This window comes from Lissotriton vulgaris, chromosome 2_1 (genome assembly GCF_964263255.1).
Source record: "Lissotriton vulgaris chromosome 2_1, aLisVul1.2, whole genome shotgun sequence".
NCBI classification, from domain to species: Eukaryota; Metazoa; Chordata; class Amphibia; order Caudata; family Salamandridae; genus Lissotriton; species Lissotriton vulgaris.
This window is the reverse complement of record NC_141687.1, coordinates 792,088,058-792,108,482: the sequence shown is the minus strand read 5'-3', so window position 1 is coordinate 792,108,482 and position 20,425 is coordinate 792,088,058. Positions and strand designations below refer to the sequence as shown.

Below are 20,425 nucleotides of genomic sequence, written 5' to 3'. Positions count from 1 at the left end.
CGATGCATCATACAAATTTGGCTGAAACTGAGATCTCATTCTTTAAAATTTGTCAGGACATTGCAATTAAAATATTTTTTTAGTACCCTGGAACTAACTACAGATCCTGTTCAAGAATCTGAATTTAAAGGGAGAAGTTCTTTTGGCGCTCCTATCTCGAATAATTCCATTGATACATTTGAAAAATTGGTCAAAGCTGAATTGCAACAAATCAATTTCAAGACAATGAGAAAATCTAACTTCACAACCAAAGAATTGAGTACTTTTATGACCCTGGCGAAAAAATAACAGATTACATTTCAGAAAGCAGATAAGGGTGGGGCAGTGGTTGTAATGGACACAGATTTCTATGAAACAAAGGTCAAGGACGATTTAATGGATACCAACACTTATGTCAAATTAGAGAAACATCCCACTATTTCCCTTCCAGCACTCTTGGATCATTTATAAACACGCCAATGGACATGTCTTATTGACAGGGACGCACAAGTTTATGTTTCCATAAGAGAGGAGAACATAAGAAGAAGCAAGTGCACAGTGGCAACATTGCTTTATTATAACATTGGGTTTATCCCACGTGCTAAAGCAGTGCACTTCCTCTATCAAGGACCATTAAGTCTTCCATGTTTTCATAGACTTGCCTATTAAGCCCTTACGTGCCTTAAAGAAAAAATATATTTCTTTTAGACACTTCAAATATAAGCAGAATCTGTGAATAGGTCTACTCTCAGTTTCTACAAAGGGATCTGTGCCCTATCTTCCTTACATTTGAGTTCATGGGCAAATCAAACCTCACCTTACCTGGTATGCCAATCCAGTACTAAACGTTTTAATTTCAGCCAGTATTGTCTCAGTCTTGAGACAATACTAATATTAATCTCTCACAGTAATGTTTGCACAACCCAAATGCCAACCATCTGAAATTCTATCTTGACATAATATGCTGTTTAAGGCTGTTACATGCCTTCAGTGGATCCTTTGCACTAATCTAGAAGAGCACCATCTTTTGGAAATACTCCATCTACATATCTGTCCAGATTCCTCTTCTAAAGCAACATCTTTCTTCCTTCACAAAATCTCACCCAACACCATCACCCTTCTTGAATATTTTAGTTATTCTAAATCACAAATTTATAGTATAAGTAGGAGTTCACCTAGCGACACCTAAAGTGTTCTACATCATAGATTCCTTAATATTTTAGAACCCACTTCTGCAGGTCTGCCTTTTATTGATTTTCTATTAATCTCCTTTACATTCTCTATGCATCTTCTTTCTGGTTTGTAATGTAATGGCTCCAGTTTGGATATTCATTCCAACATAACCAACCCCGTCCCCACCCTGAAAAGCCAACCTATGCACGTTAGTGAAACTCCATCCCAATATTCAGACAGCTTTTCCATCATCATTAAAGTGAACGACTTGTTATAGTGATGCTAATAAGTCATTACTTGGGCCCGCTATAACAATTTGGAGACTTCGAACTTCTGGAATTGCATCAAAGCTGCCCAAGTTCTCAGCTGCCCTAACCTAGATGAGAAAAAGTGAATCCTATACATTTTTCAGTTTCCTTTTACCTTTCCTCCGTTTTTCTTCAAATATATATATTTTTTAAATGTTCTCTCCTTCTGTTTTTATGTCTAGCCACCTGCACTGCCTCCTATGCATTTCACATTTTAGGATTGCGGTAAACGTCCACCCCACTTTTTCTACTCACCATGGTTCTTTCTCTTCCTGTGATCGACTCCATACCCCCCCCCCTCCTTCACCCCCCCCCCCCCCCCCCCCAACACCCTTTCATTCTTATAGTGCTTCCTCGAGTGGACCTGTTCACACCAGAGTCTACCCAAGCCTAGTGCTGTTCTCTACCAGAGGCCCAAATGTCTTAACAGGGCGAGCAGGTCTCCCGCTGTGCCCGTTTTTGGCACCTGAAGGACGTGCCCCACTTCTTAGACTGTTCCATTCACCACATACCCATATTATATCCTAAAGTCGCCATTTGCCTGGCGGCTGCTATTCAAATGGCTGTGAAAGTGGCTATGCCACAGCCAAATTTGCAGTAATGATTAAATGATAAAAGCATGCTATAGAGAAACAACATTTTACGGTTGGTAAAACTCAATAACTACTTCTCAAACATAAGAAGTTTAAGGACAACTCAACTTTAAGAAAGGTATGTGGCTCTTTGGATTGTCTACTGCTAGAGCCATAAAGGAAGACTTAAAAAAAGATCAGAAAACGGCACAAACTTGTTTGAGTATAGTTTACATAGGAGAGTTTATTTCTTCTTAGTAAGTTGATCATGCTACATGTCGGCTTTATCAAGCATTGTGCTGGATGTAAATTACATTCATTATGTACAGTATGAATTATTCACAACAAAATATACTTTGGAAAAAAAAATATAAACCAGTAAATTTGAATTGATAAAAAATCATTATAACAAATAGCATTAAAGTATCTCTCAAGGCTGTTTTTAAAGGCAAATGTGAGCTAGAAACCTGTAACATAGCACGTCTTTCAATGGTACCATACACACCGTCTTCAGTGCTAGACATCTTTATTCAACTTCGCCTTGCAAAGCATTTGGCACGTTTAATTCTGATACACTCATTTTTGGAACTGCTTGCAAAATGCCATTCAGATAAAAATGTCAGAACCAAAACAGGCAATCGTACAATTAACAAAGGGTAACTTGTAAGTCGTGACGACTAGGAGGGGCTTTCCATTTCAGCTCTATTGTTTTCATTTTGATTTACAACCGGATTAAAATATATTTAAGTGAAAACTAAGTCAGGCAAGTTACTAAGTGGTAAAAAAGTCTCATAAAAAGTGTGTTTCTTTCTGGTTGGAAAGTTAATGTCATTACAACACACCTGTGAATGACATGACAAGAGGACACATTTCATCGTAAAATTCTTAACAGTTTACACCAGGACAAATTCTGATATTCGATCAAATATGATTTTTTCGTCAATTTCATACCAATAAAATCTGGATTTACACTATGCTCCACTTTGCCTTTCTTCGTTCAAGGTAACTATTAACTTATTTGAACCCCCTCTGGTACATGCATCAGAGCACATGCTTTAACAATGTAGTTTTAACATATATTTTAAGTTAATTTCATACATTATATTTCTGATTACTGCAAGTTAGCCAAATTTAGTTTCTTGCTGATTTGAAACAATGCTGTCAAACACCAAAATTAAATTTTTGTCTTAAACAAATTAGATGTCTGTTAATATCAAATGAAGAAACAGCAGGCATCCAACATAATTAGAAAATTGTGTTGTTAAAAGTTCATATTTAAAAACAAGAATGCAGTGTTTATCTGCCACTCTAAACTCACACATAACGTCATGAACAGGTGTCTTACATTAAACATCGCTACACAATTATGACATTCTGTGCTGAATTAAGAATATACGCCATTGTGCATTTTGTCCTCCCTACCAGCATTTTGAACGATGATATTCTTTCAGTCAGTTTAAAAAGAAAATTCACAGTTTCCTCCAAGATACGACAACATGTCTGTGCCATTATTTCAAATAACTGCTGTATGAAAGGAGACATTTTATAGATACATAGTACAACTTTACCTACTTTTGTTGACATTGCTGTGAACAGTGTGCTTATGAACGGGTACATCCGTCTTGGGTAACAAATAAGACATTTTCAAAACAAAGTTGTGCTTTTTATGTGCAGCCGTGGGTACTGCTAGTGAGTTATAGGATATCATACATTCAATCAGATGGATAAGATATGCAGCATATGGATTTGTGAGCAAGTTTTCGTCAAACAGGTATGTGGCAACCACATGCACATATATACTTCATCTACAAAATGCATTGCAGATTTCTCATGCACAATTTAGTGTTGCTCAAATACAAACGATCATGCTTTCTTAGTAACACAGAATTTTTTTTTCTTTATATAGATATTTGAGAGGTATCCCACTGTGCTTTTCTGATTACTGAGAAGCAGGTCTGGGAAATACTGCAAGATGCTTGAATACCTGCATTCTAAAAAAAAAACTCAAATGCTAGTTTGGTAATATTACTTGTAAGCTTTGATTTCCTCTTCCACACTGTTGGGAAACAGATCGGCGAACTCCGAGGCATCAAAACACGAATTCTGTATGATCGAGTCCATTTTTTCCAGTTTTTCTTTCTCTAATGCCTTTATGTGCTGTAATACCTCCGTTTCTTTTTCCTGCAGGCATCATTTTGAAACCGGTTTGGGAAAAAAAAGCAAATACGAATGAGGATGGCATGTTAGGAGTTTATTCTTTTACTACTTCCTCCTCTACAATTATCAATGTAGTCAAAGCAGACATTTTAGAGAACGTTTCATAATACGACCTCCAAACACATATCGTCCGTAACCTGATATTCAGTACACTTCTACCACCAAAGTTATTTTCTTCAGTGAGAAGAAATTAATAGCAACGGTGTAAAAAAATAATTTTTAAATGATTTTTCAGCTAGTGAAATATTTTGTGTGACTGCTTCAGCGATGATCGCTTAAAGTATTGGAGGTAAAGTACAGCAACGCGAGTCCTACTATAGACATAAGACATATTCCAACTATATTCTTAGTGGGAGAAGATTGAAGGACATAAGGAGGACACTGAACAAGGAACTCAAGACACTAATCCTTCCTCTGCCCAATGTTGCATCTCACCTCAGACCTAACTTTCCACACAAACATTAACAAAGCCTAGGATGACACGAAGGCAAGAGTCCTTCTCTTTCATGCTATGGTCAGCAAACACAACCCAAAGCGAATTAGGGGCAAGCCCAAAGTATGCATCATGCACACACTCCAACTGGAGCAGTTTCCAAGGTATGAATCATGCACACACTCCAACCGGTGCGGAAGCAGTTTATTAATAAACATGCGCTAGACGACAACAATATCACAGCGCATCACAGTAACCTCTAGACATCTTTGTACAGGTCAAGACTATAAGTGGATTTATCAGATTACATGACCACTGGTGCACACTGACCATGCCCAGAGTCACACAGCATTGCAGCTGACGATAAATTAATACATGAGTTTGGAGTAAACCCTCAACACCTGCAGCATGTCCAGGATGGAGTTGAGACACATAAACTTGCATAAATGTGAGACCTATTGCATTGCAAATGCTGGTTTAAGCTATTGGCATTGTAAATGACAATGCCTTCTATTTATGTTTTTAAAAATGTTTTATTTGCAATGTCAATAGCTCAAACTCGCATGAATGGGGGCAGCGGTAGGACGTCCTTCTCCAGCTCCTCTATTTTTGCTTGGACGACTCGGGGGGGGGGGAGCCGGGGAAGGGGTCTTGGAAGAAGGTGTGGTGACTGACGGATAGATGAGGGTGACAGTGACAGTTGGTCGCGGGCAGGCTGGTGAAGTGGGGGGAAGGGGTAGAAAGGGCTCTGACTGTCCCTGGAACCGAGCTGCAGTGGTGGGAGGTGCACAGAGTGAGTGTGGGTGGGGTGGTCGTTAGGACTTAAGGTCGTGTGTAGTAAAAGGGTGTTCAAGTGGAGGAGAAGGGGCAGCTGTAATGAATGTACTGGCCTCAAAAGACGCAAGGTGCCAAGGGGGAGCTGTTTATGGTGGACGGGAGGGCACTGGGTGGTCCCACAGCTACTCACAATGTGCTTGGTTTTAAATGGGCAGGAGCATATGGTAGGGAAAAGGTTTCTTTTTAAGCAATGGTTGATGGTTTATTGGGTGGGGGCAAATTTACCTGCTTGGAAACTTCCTTTGCCCGTGTAGGCGAGCGGGGTAAGTATGGGGCGCTCCAGCAGGGCGGGAGTGGGGAGCAGCAGTACTGCACCGGCAGGTGTGCAGCTCTTCTGGGCAGTGGGCTTCTCTGATCCAATGCAAACCCTTGGTCCTGCAGGGGTGGGGGCGGCAGGGGGCCTGGTGATATACAAGAGGGTTCCTTGGTTCTGCGAGAGGGGGGCGGTGGTGGTAGACAGTTCCTTGGTTCTGCGGGGGGGGGGGTCAGTGCTGTTATAGGTGTGGGGGGAGGGGACACCTTGGCTGTTCCTTGGTTCTTCAAGGGGCTGTGCAGGTATAAGTGTGGGGGGTACCTCAGCTGTTCCTTTCTTGGCTCTGCCTGGGGAGGGGAGGGGGGCGGGGGCACCTTGGCTGTTTCTTGGCTCTGCTGGGTGGGAAGCTCCAGAGGAGGCTGTATTGGTGATACGTGTGTGTGTGTGTGGGGGGGGGGGGGTCTGGCTACAGGTTGTCAGTCCTGCACGAGGGGGGCAGCAGGCTGGAGTGCGGCCTGGAAGAAGGCGCCTTTCAGGTGTACAATGGGTCATCGTTCCTGAGCAGGGGGTGGGGCTGGGTGAGGACGAGAATAAAGATCAGTGTGGATGTGCTCTCAGTGCCGAGGGTGGCAGGAAGGGGGCGCTTCCAGAGGGGGTGTCTCTTGAACTGCAAGAGGTGTTGCTACTGAGAGAGATACAATTGTATATAAAGGGGGCTTGAATTCACGGCGGATGGTGAGGGGCAGCTTAATGCTCAATGCAGAAAATGTGCTTCACGCGGGACTTGCGAAGAGGAGGTGCTTGCTTTTGGGAAAGGGTGCAAAGGGGAACAGATTGGAGGGAATGGCAGCTGCAGCAGAGGAGCCTTCGGGGGAGGCGGGGCTGGAGGCTAGCCAAGGAAAAGAGGTGGTGTGATTGTGAATGGATGCCACCTGCGGGGGGGTCGTGTCTCCTGCTGTTCAGGTGGAGAGAGGTAGGGGGTGCACGGGGGAGGGTCTTTAAAGGGCCGCTGCGTGCACGTGTTGCTTCCAGAATAGTGCAGTGTGACTTTAAAAGTGAAACGAGGCGAGGACTACGTGTTGGGGCGGCTATGGGTGGACTTGGAGCAGATGGGTGATTTCTGCGGAGAGGGCTCGAGGCAAGTGCTTCGGGTCAATGCGTCCCTTCCCCTTGTTTATTTAAGAAGTGGCCCATTTTTCCAGCTCCTTGTATTAGGGGTCGTCCTTCTTTTATGGCCCCTGTGAATGGCCACTCTCCGCTTTACTGATGTCCGTGCAAGGCGTAGTCCCTTTGCCGGTTGTCATGCAAGATGTAGGCTCTCTTTCCCAGTCCTTGTGCAAGATCTACCCTCTTTCCTGATCCCAGTGAAAGACGCAGACTCCCCTTATTGGTGCTCGTGCAACATGTACAAGCGCTAATAATCTCTTTTTCCTGTTACGCGTGAAAAACGTAGAACATCGTTCTGGTCTCCTCTTAATGGTCCCCATGTGAGAGGAAGGAACAGACGCTGGGCTGGGGAAGTCGTACCTTCTGTTCTTTGAATGCGTCGTAAAAGGGCTTTGCTCGGACACGCATCTCTGGCAAAGACAGCTTTTATTGCCCGGCTATATTGCACATCATAAAGATAAAAATGACCCTCATGACAGCCGTGAAGCTAACGATCCAGTCCGAATGGCCCGTCTAAAAGGAAGACAGGGCATTAACCAAGAAGCATCCTTTTCAATGGGAAGCCAGGGTTTAGCATAAACGACGCGACCCAATAAAAATAATGGGCGGGGCTTCAAGTCCCCTTCTGAAATCTCCTCTATTACAATAGCTCTCGCCGAGCGAGTAGCGCATGCACGCTGCAACGCTAGGCGAGACATAAAAATAAATCGGCTGACAGGCCAAAATTTGGCAGCGCAGCATATAAGCAGCACTTCTACAACCAGATAAAATACAGATCAGATAGTAGCTCAATACAAGCTTTCTGCATCCTTTCATGTCCTTGCTGTCGTCTGCCTGCACAAACTGCACTTTATTACTACCGCAGTGTCTGGTGTGGCAAAGTTTACATATGATGATAATGAATGTTATATGTAAGACCTGATTACATGTAAACGTGACCACATTTAGCATTAGACAGTCTGGTTGTTGACGGGATAAGCTGAAGGGCTGAAACTAAGCCAGGTGGTGAAGTCTGCTACGCTCACGGAGTTTCCAGAGCTCTGCGGGGTACTGAAAAACCCCGCTCCGCTTTCCTTGCTCGCATTCCCCAACATCAAGTTAGCGAGCGCGAGCAATCCACCTACCGGAGAGATTTTTGCTCGCTCGTGCTCCCGAACTGCAGGTTGGCAATCGCGAGCGAGAAAAATCCACCTCCCGGTGAGATTTCTCAAAGCGGGCGGCCGTATTTCTTAATGTGGGCGGTCATGACTGCTCGCGTTGAGAAACATTCTGTTTGCATTGAGAAAGTTGCCTGAAGATGAGGACAATGATGACTCTAGTGAAGGTGGTTACGAGGCTACTGGTAACAATATTGGCACTGTTTTGCGTCCAAGAAAGCCCAGGAGTAAGAGCAAGCGGCGTAGTCAGCTAAAGTGGGATTACTCTGACTCTCAAATGTCGTATCCTCTTGAAGAAGACGGCCCCAGCCTAACTCAGTGGGATAGCTCAAAAAGTCTACAAACTGAAACAACAACTGAACCCTCTCTAGCCGCTATACTAACCTCAATCAAGGATTTCCAGGAGGAAGTAAGGGCTGACAGTCGCACCACCAAGAATGCTGCCAAAAAAATGCAGGGTGGCTTAAGAAGGTTGAACAAAACATGTACGGACATCTGTGAACGGGTCAGTATGGTGGAAGCTCGAACCGAACACCTAGAAACCGAGGCCGGGGCATCCAAATAGCAGACTGAGGCTAACAGCGCCTGCTTCGCAGACCTGATGTCCAACATGAAGGAGCAAGAAAACCGCCAACGTAGGAACAACCTCTGCCTGCTTGGCATTCCAGAGGGGAAAGAGGGGGAAGACCCTAGGCGCTTCATCGTTAATCTGTTAAAAGACTCCTTCCCGGAACACCCGGGCTGGGACTGGGATCGAGAAGTTCAGGGGGCACACCGCTTTCCATTCTATCAGAAACGGCAGTACAGCAGCGGCAATGCAACTGGAAGTCAACCAAAGGTAGTATTGCTTGTGCACTTTGGCAACTTTCTGCTTAGACAATTAGTATATGACCAAGCTCGCCCTAACTCTAAGAAAGGGGCCAACGGAATAACATTCTTCGCCAAACCAGATTTCTGCCACCAGACAGTGGAACGGAGATGGCGCCTGAGACAACTGATCTCTCCCTTTCAACAACAAGGCGCCGAAGTCTACTTAATGAACCCTGCCAGACTGAAGATAATCCTCAATGGTACTACCAAGGTCTTCTTATCTGAAATAAAAGCCAGCGATTATTTGGAGGAGGTTAAAAGCAAGAAAAATAACAAATGATCAGTCTATCTATCATCCTCTGACCTGAGAACTATGGTTTATGGGTTGGCGTAACGGACGCAGATATCACAGACTTACTTGAACTTCGCTATTTGTCCTTACACGTCTGGAGGGGGGGGGGGGGGAAGAGGGGTGCGCTATTTTTTGTTCCCATTTGTCCATTTGTCTCCTTATGCATGAAATTAGTCTTTGTTTTAAGCGGCATTGTTTTTCCTATAGGGCAACTAACCGATTATAGATTTAACTGTTCTCTCTTTTTTTTTGTTTTGTTTTCTTTGTGGCGTGGCCTGCAGCGGGGCTCATGTCTGACCACCATCACTCAGGCTTTTCCTGATTGCTCAAGTAAGGGGAGGGTGGGGTGGAGTGGGCGGGTTGGGTGCACAAAGAAATTATTTAGGCGCAAAAATCTTAAAAGTATTTTTTATAAATCATACTTAGGCACATTTACGTATATTTATAAGCACAAAGCACTATATAGCAGAGCCGAGGGACTTTTACTTCCTACCAATTTTCTTTATAAATGGCTAATGTAGACTCACTGCGAATTGTCTCTGCTAACATTTGTGGATTGAATGAGTCTTTGAAAAGGCAAAAGGTGGCTCAAGGACTATGATCTCTTGGGGGAAACATTTTTTGTCTGCAAGAAACTCACATAGAAGGGCAACAAAAACATCTATTAGACACCTTGGGGTTTAAAGTAGTTGGGGCCACCACACAGGGTGCTAAAGCAAAGGGGGTTGGAATCTTGGCTGATCGAAGACTCCCTCTTAACAACCGCCGAACCAAATTCGATCCATTGGGAGATGGGTTATTACTGAGTTTCAGCTTCCCAATAATTCGTCATTTACCCTTTGTTCAATTTACGGGAGCAACACTGATGACCCAGGGGTTTTTAACCAAGTCTCAGGTGAACTAGCACACTGGCCCACAACTATTATTCTGTGCGGCGACCTTAACATTCACCTACTTTGTAACTGGGAGGTTGACAAAAAATGGAGATATAAAGGCAGGAAACCTCTAGTCTTTCAGGCTCTAACTAATCTCGCCCAGACTCATGGATTAAGGGACAGCTGGGCTCGTCAAAACCCCACTCAGTCCGAATACACATTTTATTCGGCACCACACCAACTACTAGTCAGATTAGATTATTTCTTTGTTTCAGCCTCACGTGCTAACAGTTGCTTTATTAATATCGCACCCAGCTTTATGTCAGATCATAACCCTCTTATAATAGACATCAAGGGATTTGGGCAATGGAAGGGAACGACTGAATGGAGTTTCGAAAAGGTGCTTCTACATGATGCTAATTATCAAACACATATGCAGGGATGGATCAAGGAATTTCTGGAAATAAACATTGGCTCTGCATCCCCAATGATTGTATGGGACACCTTAAAGGCGGGGGTCAGAGGTGAAACTCAGGTTTTCAGTCTGCAAAAACAAAAAAGAAAAGCTCCTAATTAGTGAATTGCAAGGCAAATTAAGGATAGCAGAAATCGAACTAGCCCAGTTGATTCAAGCCGGGCAGATGTTAAGAGCTCCAAGTGCTTGGGATCCCTTTCTTGGAATTATCCCTGTTAGCACCCATCATCTCAAGGAACGTAACTCCCACAAGTAACTGGATAGAAAACCTTAACACTCGTACCGGATTTGTGGATGGCTGGATCTTGCTGAGGGTCTGTGGTCGTGGTCCGTGGCCTGCGGTCGACTGATAGGTAGGCTGTGGTTATTAGAGGAGCACGAATCGGCTGGGATCCATCCCGCTCTCACCGGATCCAGGGCTGCATCTGGCCGTCGGCGGAGCCGAAGACGGTTGCTTAAAGTCTGCTCTGGGTGTTGCGGACATTGATGAGGCTGGCAGCGGCGGGCATGAGACATTTGGCTGGGATCCACCGGGAGAGTTGTGCTGGCCACCTGAGATGTCCGACTTGCCTGCATTCACCCCCACCGGATCGGACTTAGGGACCGGACCTGCTTCGGGAGTGTCGCGCAGATGCCCGGGTTGAGCAACCAGAGGTTTCTGACGCGCCTGCACTCACCCTCACCATCATCGGACAGGTCCGAGGAACTGGATCGGCATTGGGAGCATTGCGCTGGCGCCCAAGCGAAAGCCGGAGTGCAGTCACCCCAACCACCGCCGGTCCTGACCTGGGAACTGGATCTACACCGGGAATGTCGCGCCGATGCCGAGTCGGTGCAACTGAAGTGCAATCCTGAAAGCAGTCTGGGGATGCGCACAACATCGCCTATCGAGGCGGGCTGAGCTGCGGACTCCTACTCTTGATACACCACAACAATCTGCGACCAATCCCGCTCGGCAGGCGGCCCCCAAGAGTATCCGGCACCCGACGAGGACGGTGGTCTGCACGCTCGTCCTGGCCCCCTGATGCTCGTCCTGGCCCCCAGATGCCCGCGGCCGCACTGGCGATCTCGTCAATCAACACATCTCACGTGTACCCTACACGCATGATCGGGCAGCTGCAACTCAATTTGTTTTTTTACTGCTTTTACCGGGTCCTTTCGTGAGCTGACTTACAGACCGTGCATGAAACTGATGCACAATACTACGATATACAGTTGATGAAGACCCCGATGTCTGCTCAACTCCGGCTACACAGTAACTTTGCAAGGTATTTACACTGTTCAGTTTTAATTTTTAGACCCTCAATTTAGCCTCTCCACTGCCCAAAATGGCTGGGGCCATAAATTGGAGTAATAAAACGCCTCCATTATTTCCAGTCGACCACGAGGCTGCATAACAACTCGGTCTGTGGTCACCAAAACAGAGATAAGACTTCTCCTCCCCCACCAAGCAACCTAGATACTGGACTAGCCCGACCTGCCCCGGATTACAAATCGAAACTAAACTCTCTAAACTTTCACAACCACAGACAGAGGACTACTATTCTTGTCTCTATCTACTTGGCGGCCATCTTAGACTAGTCATCCTCATTAACTATCTCTCCTACTTGGCGGTCATCTTAGACTAGTCATCCTCTCTGGCGGCCATCTTAGACTAGTCATCCTCATTAACTATCTCTCCTACTTGGCGGCGATCTTACACTAGTCATCCTCACTGGCGGCCATCTTAGACTAGTCATCATCATTTGATCTTACCTAAGGCTAGTGAGAAATTCTATTCCTATAGCTCTCTGTACCTACACCTACCCACACACCCTCCCTCTTTTACCTACTCCACCTCTCCAAACATGGAACGCACGGGCAAGCACACATATAAAATTAACTACCCACCCGAGCTCACCCAAAAAAACGCCAAACGATTCAAACATAACTTCCTGAAGGCCCACCCTGAAACCCTTTTCGTGGACACCTACTTCTCACTGAGCAATGGAGCCAAGAGCACCGATATAATCTTCTACACTATACGTAGAGCACAATGGAGAAAAGCGCTCCTCTCCTTACTCACTATCTCCACCACCAGGAAATCCGTTCATGGCCTAACACTTTCTATCATACCATCCCAACTCTTCCCAGGCCGCGCTACCATCACTATCTACAACAACGGGACCATCCTATTTCAATCCACAGACAGGAACCTTGACCTACTTGACAACTTGTTCCCCACTTTTAAAGAACATATCTCCAACCGTCTGTCCACCAATCCAAGCACCTCTGACAACACAACACCCCCTACCCCTAATCGCCTTTCTGCCCCACCCTCAACCACTCTAACCTAGCACAGCATCAGAACGTCACGCACCTCTCCCCTCCCCCAGCACGATAGTCACGCACCCTCCCGCTGTAGCTACTTCACACCCCTCAATCATAGGCGTAGATCACTCCCCTTCATACATTCTCCACTCCCCCACCCCCCTACCCCCCACCTTAACACCTCCCTCACACTTCCTACTAGGCGCTCAGAACTCCCCACCTCCCTTAACTTAACTCCCTCCCCCCGCAACAGGTCCATCTCCCATTCTATCTCCCCCCCCACTCCCAGTCCCCACTACCCCACTCTCCCAACTAGTCCCCTTACCTTAAGTCCCCCTCCTCTCAACAGGACCCTCCCCCATTCCATCTCCCCCCCCCATTCTCAGTCCCCACTACCTTACCTGCACCCCCGCCATCTCTAGCCTGCACTCATCCACCTACTCGCCCTACTAATACCACAGAGCCCGGCACTAACACAGGCGCACCTTCCCCCCCTCCCCCCCACTTTAGTACCCTATCCAATCACTCACCCTCGGTTCCCATCCCCACAGTGGACAGGATTATGTCCACCCTACTCCTAGTCATAGAAGATCTTCACACTATCAAAGAACTTCTTTTCATACACCCCAGACACCCCTCACCCACCAACACTTCCCCGCCCAACAAATCACCCTCCCTCCCCACAGACCCTCTCATTCAATACTCCCCACATTGGACCTCTATCCCCGATCGCAATCTCACCAACCGCCCCGACTCGCCCTCAATCCCCTTTCGGACCATGACATACACAACCTCCTCCGTTCATATGTCCCAGCTCCCCTTAACCACACAACCACACACCTCTCCATACCCACGATTCACTCAAATCCCCTTAGGCTCCCCACACAAAACAACAGAAGCTCCGTCCCAAATAACCTTAGAAAAGTCCCCCTCTCTCTAGAACCTTCTACCACCCTTTTCACTCCCGACTCAAATGCATACTGCCCAACTGCAGATCGGCCCCTAGACACTCCTCCGACATCGCGGATCTCATCATAAATATGGACCTTGACCTAGCCATTCTGACAGAAACCTGGCTTACTGAATCTTCTACACCTATAATGGACATTTTAGTCCCCCTCCCCCCCAACTACCACATCATTAGACTTGACAGGATAGGCAGGGCGGGGGAATCGCATGCATTTTTAGGAGCAACCTCTCTGTTACTAAAGCCACTTCTCCCTCCCTCACCTCCTGTGAACTCTTCTGCCTCGATGTCACCAGCGAAGGCAAACCTATATGCTCTCTACATGTCATCTACCACCCACCCGGGGACAACCTCACCTTTACCCAATAACTCATGGACACGATCTCTACCGATTCCGGACGGCAGAACACTCAAATCTACTTGGGTGACCTCAATCTCCATTGGAACGATCACAATGATGCGGTGGTGAATAGTCTTAAAACTTTCCTCAACGCGCTTGACCTCACCCAAATCTGCAACAGCCCGACCCATGACAAAGGCTCTATCCTCGACCTTATCATCGCCAAAGAGGACTCCACCCAACTGGGGGCAATCCAACCCTGTGACTGGTCAGACCACCACATTATCACATTCTTCATCAACGAAAAAGTTAAACTTAACCCGGCTCAACCCACCAAATCCAAAATTTGGAAAAGGGACCTGAAGAAACTCATCCCCAACTCCTTACCTTCCCACAGCTGCAATCTCCTCCTACCCCCTACTGGCGCCTCGGACGTACAATCTCTGACCAACCTCTACCTCAACTCTATGACCTCAATAATCAATGAAGCCGCCCCCCTGCAACTGAAGAGAGTCTCCACCAAGAATTCTAACCCATGGTATAACATAACATAACATGTGTATTTGTAAAGCGCACGTTCACCACTACGGGTATCTTGGCGCTGAATAACAGATGTTTGTTGTTACCCAACTCAATGGTACTCATTTTATCGACCTCAGATGGATGAAAGGCTGAGTGGACCCGCCGGGATTCGAACCTGTGACCATGAGGTCGAACACAGGCCCCTGCAGTGGACGCATTAGTCCACTGAGCCACCAGACCCGGGTATGATGGTAGACTCAACGAAGATAGGCGTGCCATGCGAATGGCAGAGCGCACCTGGAGATCAGACCCCTCAGCACTGCACCTTAAAACTCGCCCAAGAAAACTGTTTGAACTAGTCAAAACTCAAACCAAGGAACAACCTCTACAATCAAACAGCACAACAAGCGATATACCATCCTGTGAAGACTTCTCTGCTTTCTTTGAGCTAAAGACTGATAACATAAGCGATCTCCTCAATGATGTAAGCCGCTACTCCAGCCTCAACAGCATAACCTCCACTCAACCTAAAAACAACGCGGCCTGGTCTTCCTTCGACACCTACTCAGAAAAGACAATTAACAAACTGCTCGGCACCTTGAAACCCTCTAATCACCTCACAGACCCCTTACCTGCTAATGCTGTAAAAGAATTCATCCCCCTGCTCCGCCCACTTTGGACTAAAATCATTAACAGCTCCCTTCAACAAGGACTCATCCCTGACTCCCTCAAGTGGGACAAGTCTCGCCTATACTCAAGAAACCTACAGCTGACCCTGCTGACCTAAACAATTACCACCCTATCACCAATATCCCCACCCTGGCCAAACTGCTGGAAAAATGCGTACAACACCAACTGACAAAACACATCGATCAGTTTGACCTCCTCAACCTTCATCAGTCAGGCTTCCGAGCAAGGCACAGTACGGAAACGGCTATGACACACATAATTGATGACGCCCTCCAAATCCTAGATCATAACGACACCTGCCTCCTCATCCTACTTGATCTCTCCTCAGCATTTGACACCGTCAAACATGAGAATCTACTTGAGCTGTTAAGCACCAGAATGGGTCTATCTGGGACGGTTCTCAAGTGGTTCACTTCCTTTCTACATAATCGGTCTCAAAAGTTCAAGATCAACAACGTGTGATCCCCATCTGTGCCTGTAACACTAGGCGTCCCACAAGGATCTTCCCCATCCTCAACTTTGTTCAATCTAGTCATGGAGCCACTCACCACTTTGTTACAAGCATCTAATGTACACTTTCACATGTACGCCGACGACACTCAACTCTATCTCAAACTACAATCCCCGGAAGACATCAAACTTCTGAACTCTACGCTCAGAAACACCCAATCATGGTTGGCCGATAATCACCTCAAACTAAATGCTCTGAAAACGGAGTTCCTTCTGATCTCACCTCCTGCGAAAATCTCCACCACCCAAACCTGGCTCAAGCACCTAACTGCACTCAATGTCCAACCCACTATCGTGGACTCCGCGAAATCCTTAGGCATCACACTTGACACCAATCTCAACATGCAGCAGCATATCAGCAAAGCAACTAAGGGAGCTAATTTCCAAATCAACACTCTGAGGAAACTTAAACCCTTCCTCCCAGCTAAGGACTTCCAAACTGCAGTTCAAGCCCTAGTCATTCCACGCATAGACTACGGAATCGTCGCTCTCTGCGGACTCCCCCGATCAACAACTGCACCCCTAAGAGCCTCCTTGAACGCTGCAGTGAGACTTATCACTGGATCAAAAAAAAATTCGCATATTTTCCCTGACTTACAATCCCTGAACTGGCTGCCTTTCTAAGCCAGGATACAGTTGAAAATCGCTTGTATGACTCACATGGCTGTACACCACAAGTCACCCAACTACCTCACTCAAAAGCTGACTATATCAGGGAGCTCGAGATCCACCAGAAGCACATAAAATCTCCTCCTGAAACCGCGAAGATTCCGGAAGGAAAAAACTTATAAACGCTCCTTCTCGGGAATGGTACCCAGGATCTGGAACGCTCTCCCTCCTGAAACAAGGGTTATCTCCACTGCTTTTTTTAAGAAAGAAGTAAAAGCCATCCTTATGGCTAAATTCACTTGAACTCTTTTTTTGGATATATCGAACACACTGCACCGACTTTGTATTATTTGCTTATCTGATTGTCTAACTATACTCCTGTTTTATATGATTGCTATCCTAGTTTGCTACTCACTTACTACCTATTTTGTACCCAAAAGTTTGTTTAACCACTCCCTTGTATCCCTTACCCCTCGTTTCTGTAAAGCGCTCTGATATCTGCAAAGATCTTGTTCGCGCTATATAAAACTTTGAAAATAAAATAAAGATATCCAATCTGTCCAGAAAAACGTAGTCCTTGCTAAGGCCGAGATAGGGGCAGTTTTCGCTGAAAAAAATCGCAGCTAAATGGGCAGTTTCTAGGGAAAAAAACTATGAATGCAGTGACAGCATTGGGCACCACTTGGCCGTCAGGACCAGACAACAGGTCACCAACAGCGAAATACATGAAATTGAACTTCCTACCGGGACAAAGACTAAAGACCCCAATTCCATAAGGAAGGGATTCCAGAAATTTTACTCCAAGCTGTATACAGAAGAAAATCATATGGCCAGCGAGATAATTGAAAATGAGATTACTAGCTTTCTTAATGAAATTGATCTTAATCTGCTCAGCCCAGAGGATAGCGAGTCTTTAAATCTTACTCCAACCTGGGAGGAAATTTTGGAGTCACTCTTAAGTCTTTCGGACAGGAAAGCCTCAGGTATGGACGGCATCCCTGTGGAGTTTTATAAGATTTTCGCCCCACAAATTAAAACAATCTTCACAGAGGTAGTAATTTCCATTTTTAACGGGACTCCCCCACTGGCCTCTTGGGCAAGCGCTAGAATATCAATATTTCCGAAAAAAGATAAATCCCCTCTAGAGATGAGCTCCTACAGGCCCATCACCCTTATTAACTGTGACTCCAAAAATTTTTCAAAGGTTCTGGTCTCCAGAATCTCCCATGTAATAGAGTCATTAGTGTCGGAATGGCAGCATGGCTTTATCCCGAAAAAAGGGGCAATTGGGCATGTTAGGCGAGTGATCGCCCTGTTTGATGCTGCACAGGTTGCCGGAGACCCGATGTCACTTACACTACTTGACGCTGAAAAGGCATTTGACCAGGTCTCCTGGCAATTCCTATGGGCTGTAATGAGCAGGATGGGATTTGGGAAGAAGCTCACACAGGCGGTACAGGCACTCTACCTTGAACCAAGGGCCTGTGTGTCCATAAACGGGCAACCCACTGGCCTATTTAACATCTCTAGGGGTACCAGGCAGGGATGCCCCTGCTCCCCTCTGCTGTTCGCTTTCTATCTAGACCCATTCATCAAACAAATTGAAAAAAATAGTAACATCTCACCAGTTAGTTTCCAGGGTATTAACACTAAAATCTTGGCGTATGATTTGGCCATCACTTCTCCCGACCCTGCAAATACTATACTAGCGCTAGAACTGGAGGCTCATAAATTTGGCAGATTATCCGGATACGCCTTAAATAAAAAATAAAAAAAAATGATAGTGAACAATCAAATTGCTTGGGCTGACAGTAGGGTAGTACCCAAAGCTAAATACCTGGGGGTCCTCATCTCATCCTAGATGGATGACATTGTAAGACAATTTAACACCTCTTGCTGTTCAGACCAAAAAGGCCCTAAAACAAATTGACAACCTGCACCTAACTCTTGTTGGCAGATGTAATGTCATAAAAATGACATATTTCCCGAAACAACTCTATCTTTTTCGCACAATACCTCTGGAATTTAGTAAGGCAAATCTGCTCAAATGTCAACAAATCTTTATGCAGTTCATTTGGGCCTATTCCCAACCTAGGCGAGCACTAAGACAGCTTTCGCTCCCGAAAGAACGAGGAGGCTGGTCCTTCCTTAATATTATGCTATAATATTGGGCTTCAGTGCTACAATACAGCTCTGAACTAGTGAGAGAACCAACTACTCCTTCTGTCTCAGGGCTCCCCTCGCCCTTCCAACTCTTATTGGACAAACAGCACTGGGGATGTTTGCTCCGAGAGATCTCGTATGGACATTACAAGCACATATGGTTCAAGACCCTAATGAACTCCTATAAAATCTTTCGCAAAATTCGTAGAATCTTTGGGCTGGGCAGATTTAACTACTATTCTCCCACTCTTAACAACAGTAACTTACCAGCTATTTTTGGAAAGTCATTTCTCTGAGTGGTATAGGGCTGGAGTCCTGAAACTAGGGGATCTGATCACTAGCGAGGGTATTAATTCCTTTGATTATTTACAATTAAAATTTAGCCTGAAAAATCAAGACACCTTCAAGTATGTCTCCATCCACGATTTCCTCTCTAGGAAAGTCGGGGGAACTGCAGGGTTTTCGTAAGTCGAACTCCTGAATACACTGCGCAACATCAAGATCCCCCGCATCGGCCTTATATACAACATACTTAACAGACAAACCCCAGATGATCTTCAAACCGTCTCAGATAAATGGCACACTAAACTTGACTCTCCTCATAGTATCTTCCATAGCTCTTTAGCCCTGTCTCAAAGAATACTACTCTCTGCCAAGCTACAGGCACACCATTACAAAACAATTTTTTTCCTGTATATTACACCTAGCAAGATCGCCAAATGGGGGACTGGCAATGGGACTTTGTGCCCTCGGTGCTCTGGGTTGGATCCGACTCAATCCACATTTTTGCAACATGTCCAAAACTTGCCCACAATACTTCTTAGGATACAGGAACTGTAAGGCGAAGTCACTAACCAGCCTATCTCTCTAAACCCTTCAATTATTATGCTGGGGACCCAGTCTGACTCTCCCAGGATTAAAAATGAAGGACTAGTCTTTATCGCAATGGCTGTCTGGAGGATCTGTGTTGTCTCCGCCTGGAGAGATCCTGACCCCCCTTTTTTTTCTCAATGGCTGGCCAGGTTAGTGGCCACATACCATCTAGAAAAAGCTGTCTATGCTAAAAAAAGGTCGCAAGAGCCAGAAAAAGGGACAGGAAGTTTGGGAAAAACTGTCCTCTTGGCTAGAACAACAGAGGTAATCAGTATAAACGTCTTTGAAGTTCTGTTTTCTTTTGCGGTGCTAGTCTTTTGCTTTGTGCTCCTCGTTTCTTTTTCCTTCTTTTGCTTTTGTGCTTTCTTCTTTATTTACGCTACTGTTAATAACTTAATATGTCTTTATTTTTTTCTTGCGCCTGTCTTTGCTAAAATGCTGCGTTTCTTCAATTGAGGGGTGGGGGGAAATGTTGACTGTATGTATCTTCTTTTCACTTGGGTTTGAAAATAAAAATAAAAAAATTTTAAAAGAGAAAGTTGCCTCTCGGATAGAAAATCTACTCAAGCGGCAGAAAAGAAGCAGATCTCTCTTGCACTACACACGATGCCGTTCGCGTAGATTTTTCAGTGCAGGACAAACACGCTGAAAATCAATGCAAACAGTCATTACCAAGCACACTCCGCCAATTGTGGAGCTCCACGTAGAGCGGCAGGATTTTTTGGTCACTTCGCAGAACTCCGCCCAGGCTCAGACTGCTGATCTGATGACAATGTAGGATATGCGGGGAAACTATACAGGGCGTGCATAATAAAGAGTTGTGAGTGAGGTAA

The 20,425-nt window shown here is 45.5% G+C and overlaps 1 protein-coding gene across 3 annotated transcripts in view; it reads right to left on the bottom strand.

Moving 5' to 3' along the window:
- Positions 1 to 2,256: 2,256 nt before the first annotated feature.
- The window catches only part of SCRN3 (secernin 3), a 172,583-nt gene continuing 154,414 nt past the window's right edge, over positions 2,257 to 20,425 (bottom strand). For 2 of the 3 annotated variants that reach the window (XM_086956154.1, XM_086956155.1), the window contains exon 8: positions 2,257 to 4,213. In XM_086956154.1, the coding sequence (XP_086812280.1) occupies positions 4,058 to 4,213 (156 nt within the window). In that variant the 3' untranslated portion in view covers positions 2,257 to 4,057. The remainder of the gene's footprint in view (positions 4,214 to 20,425) is intronic. The other variant, XR_015308418.1, reaches the window with a different exon arrangement.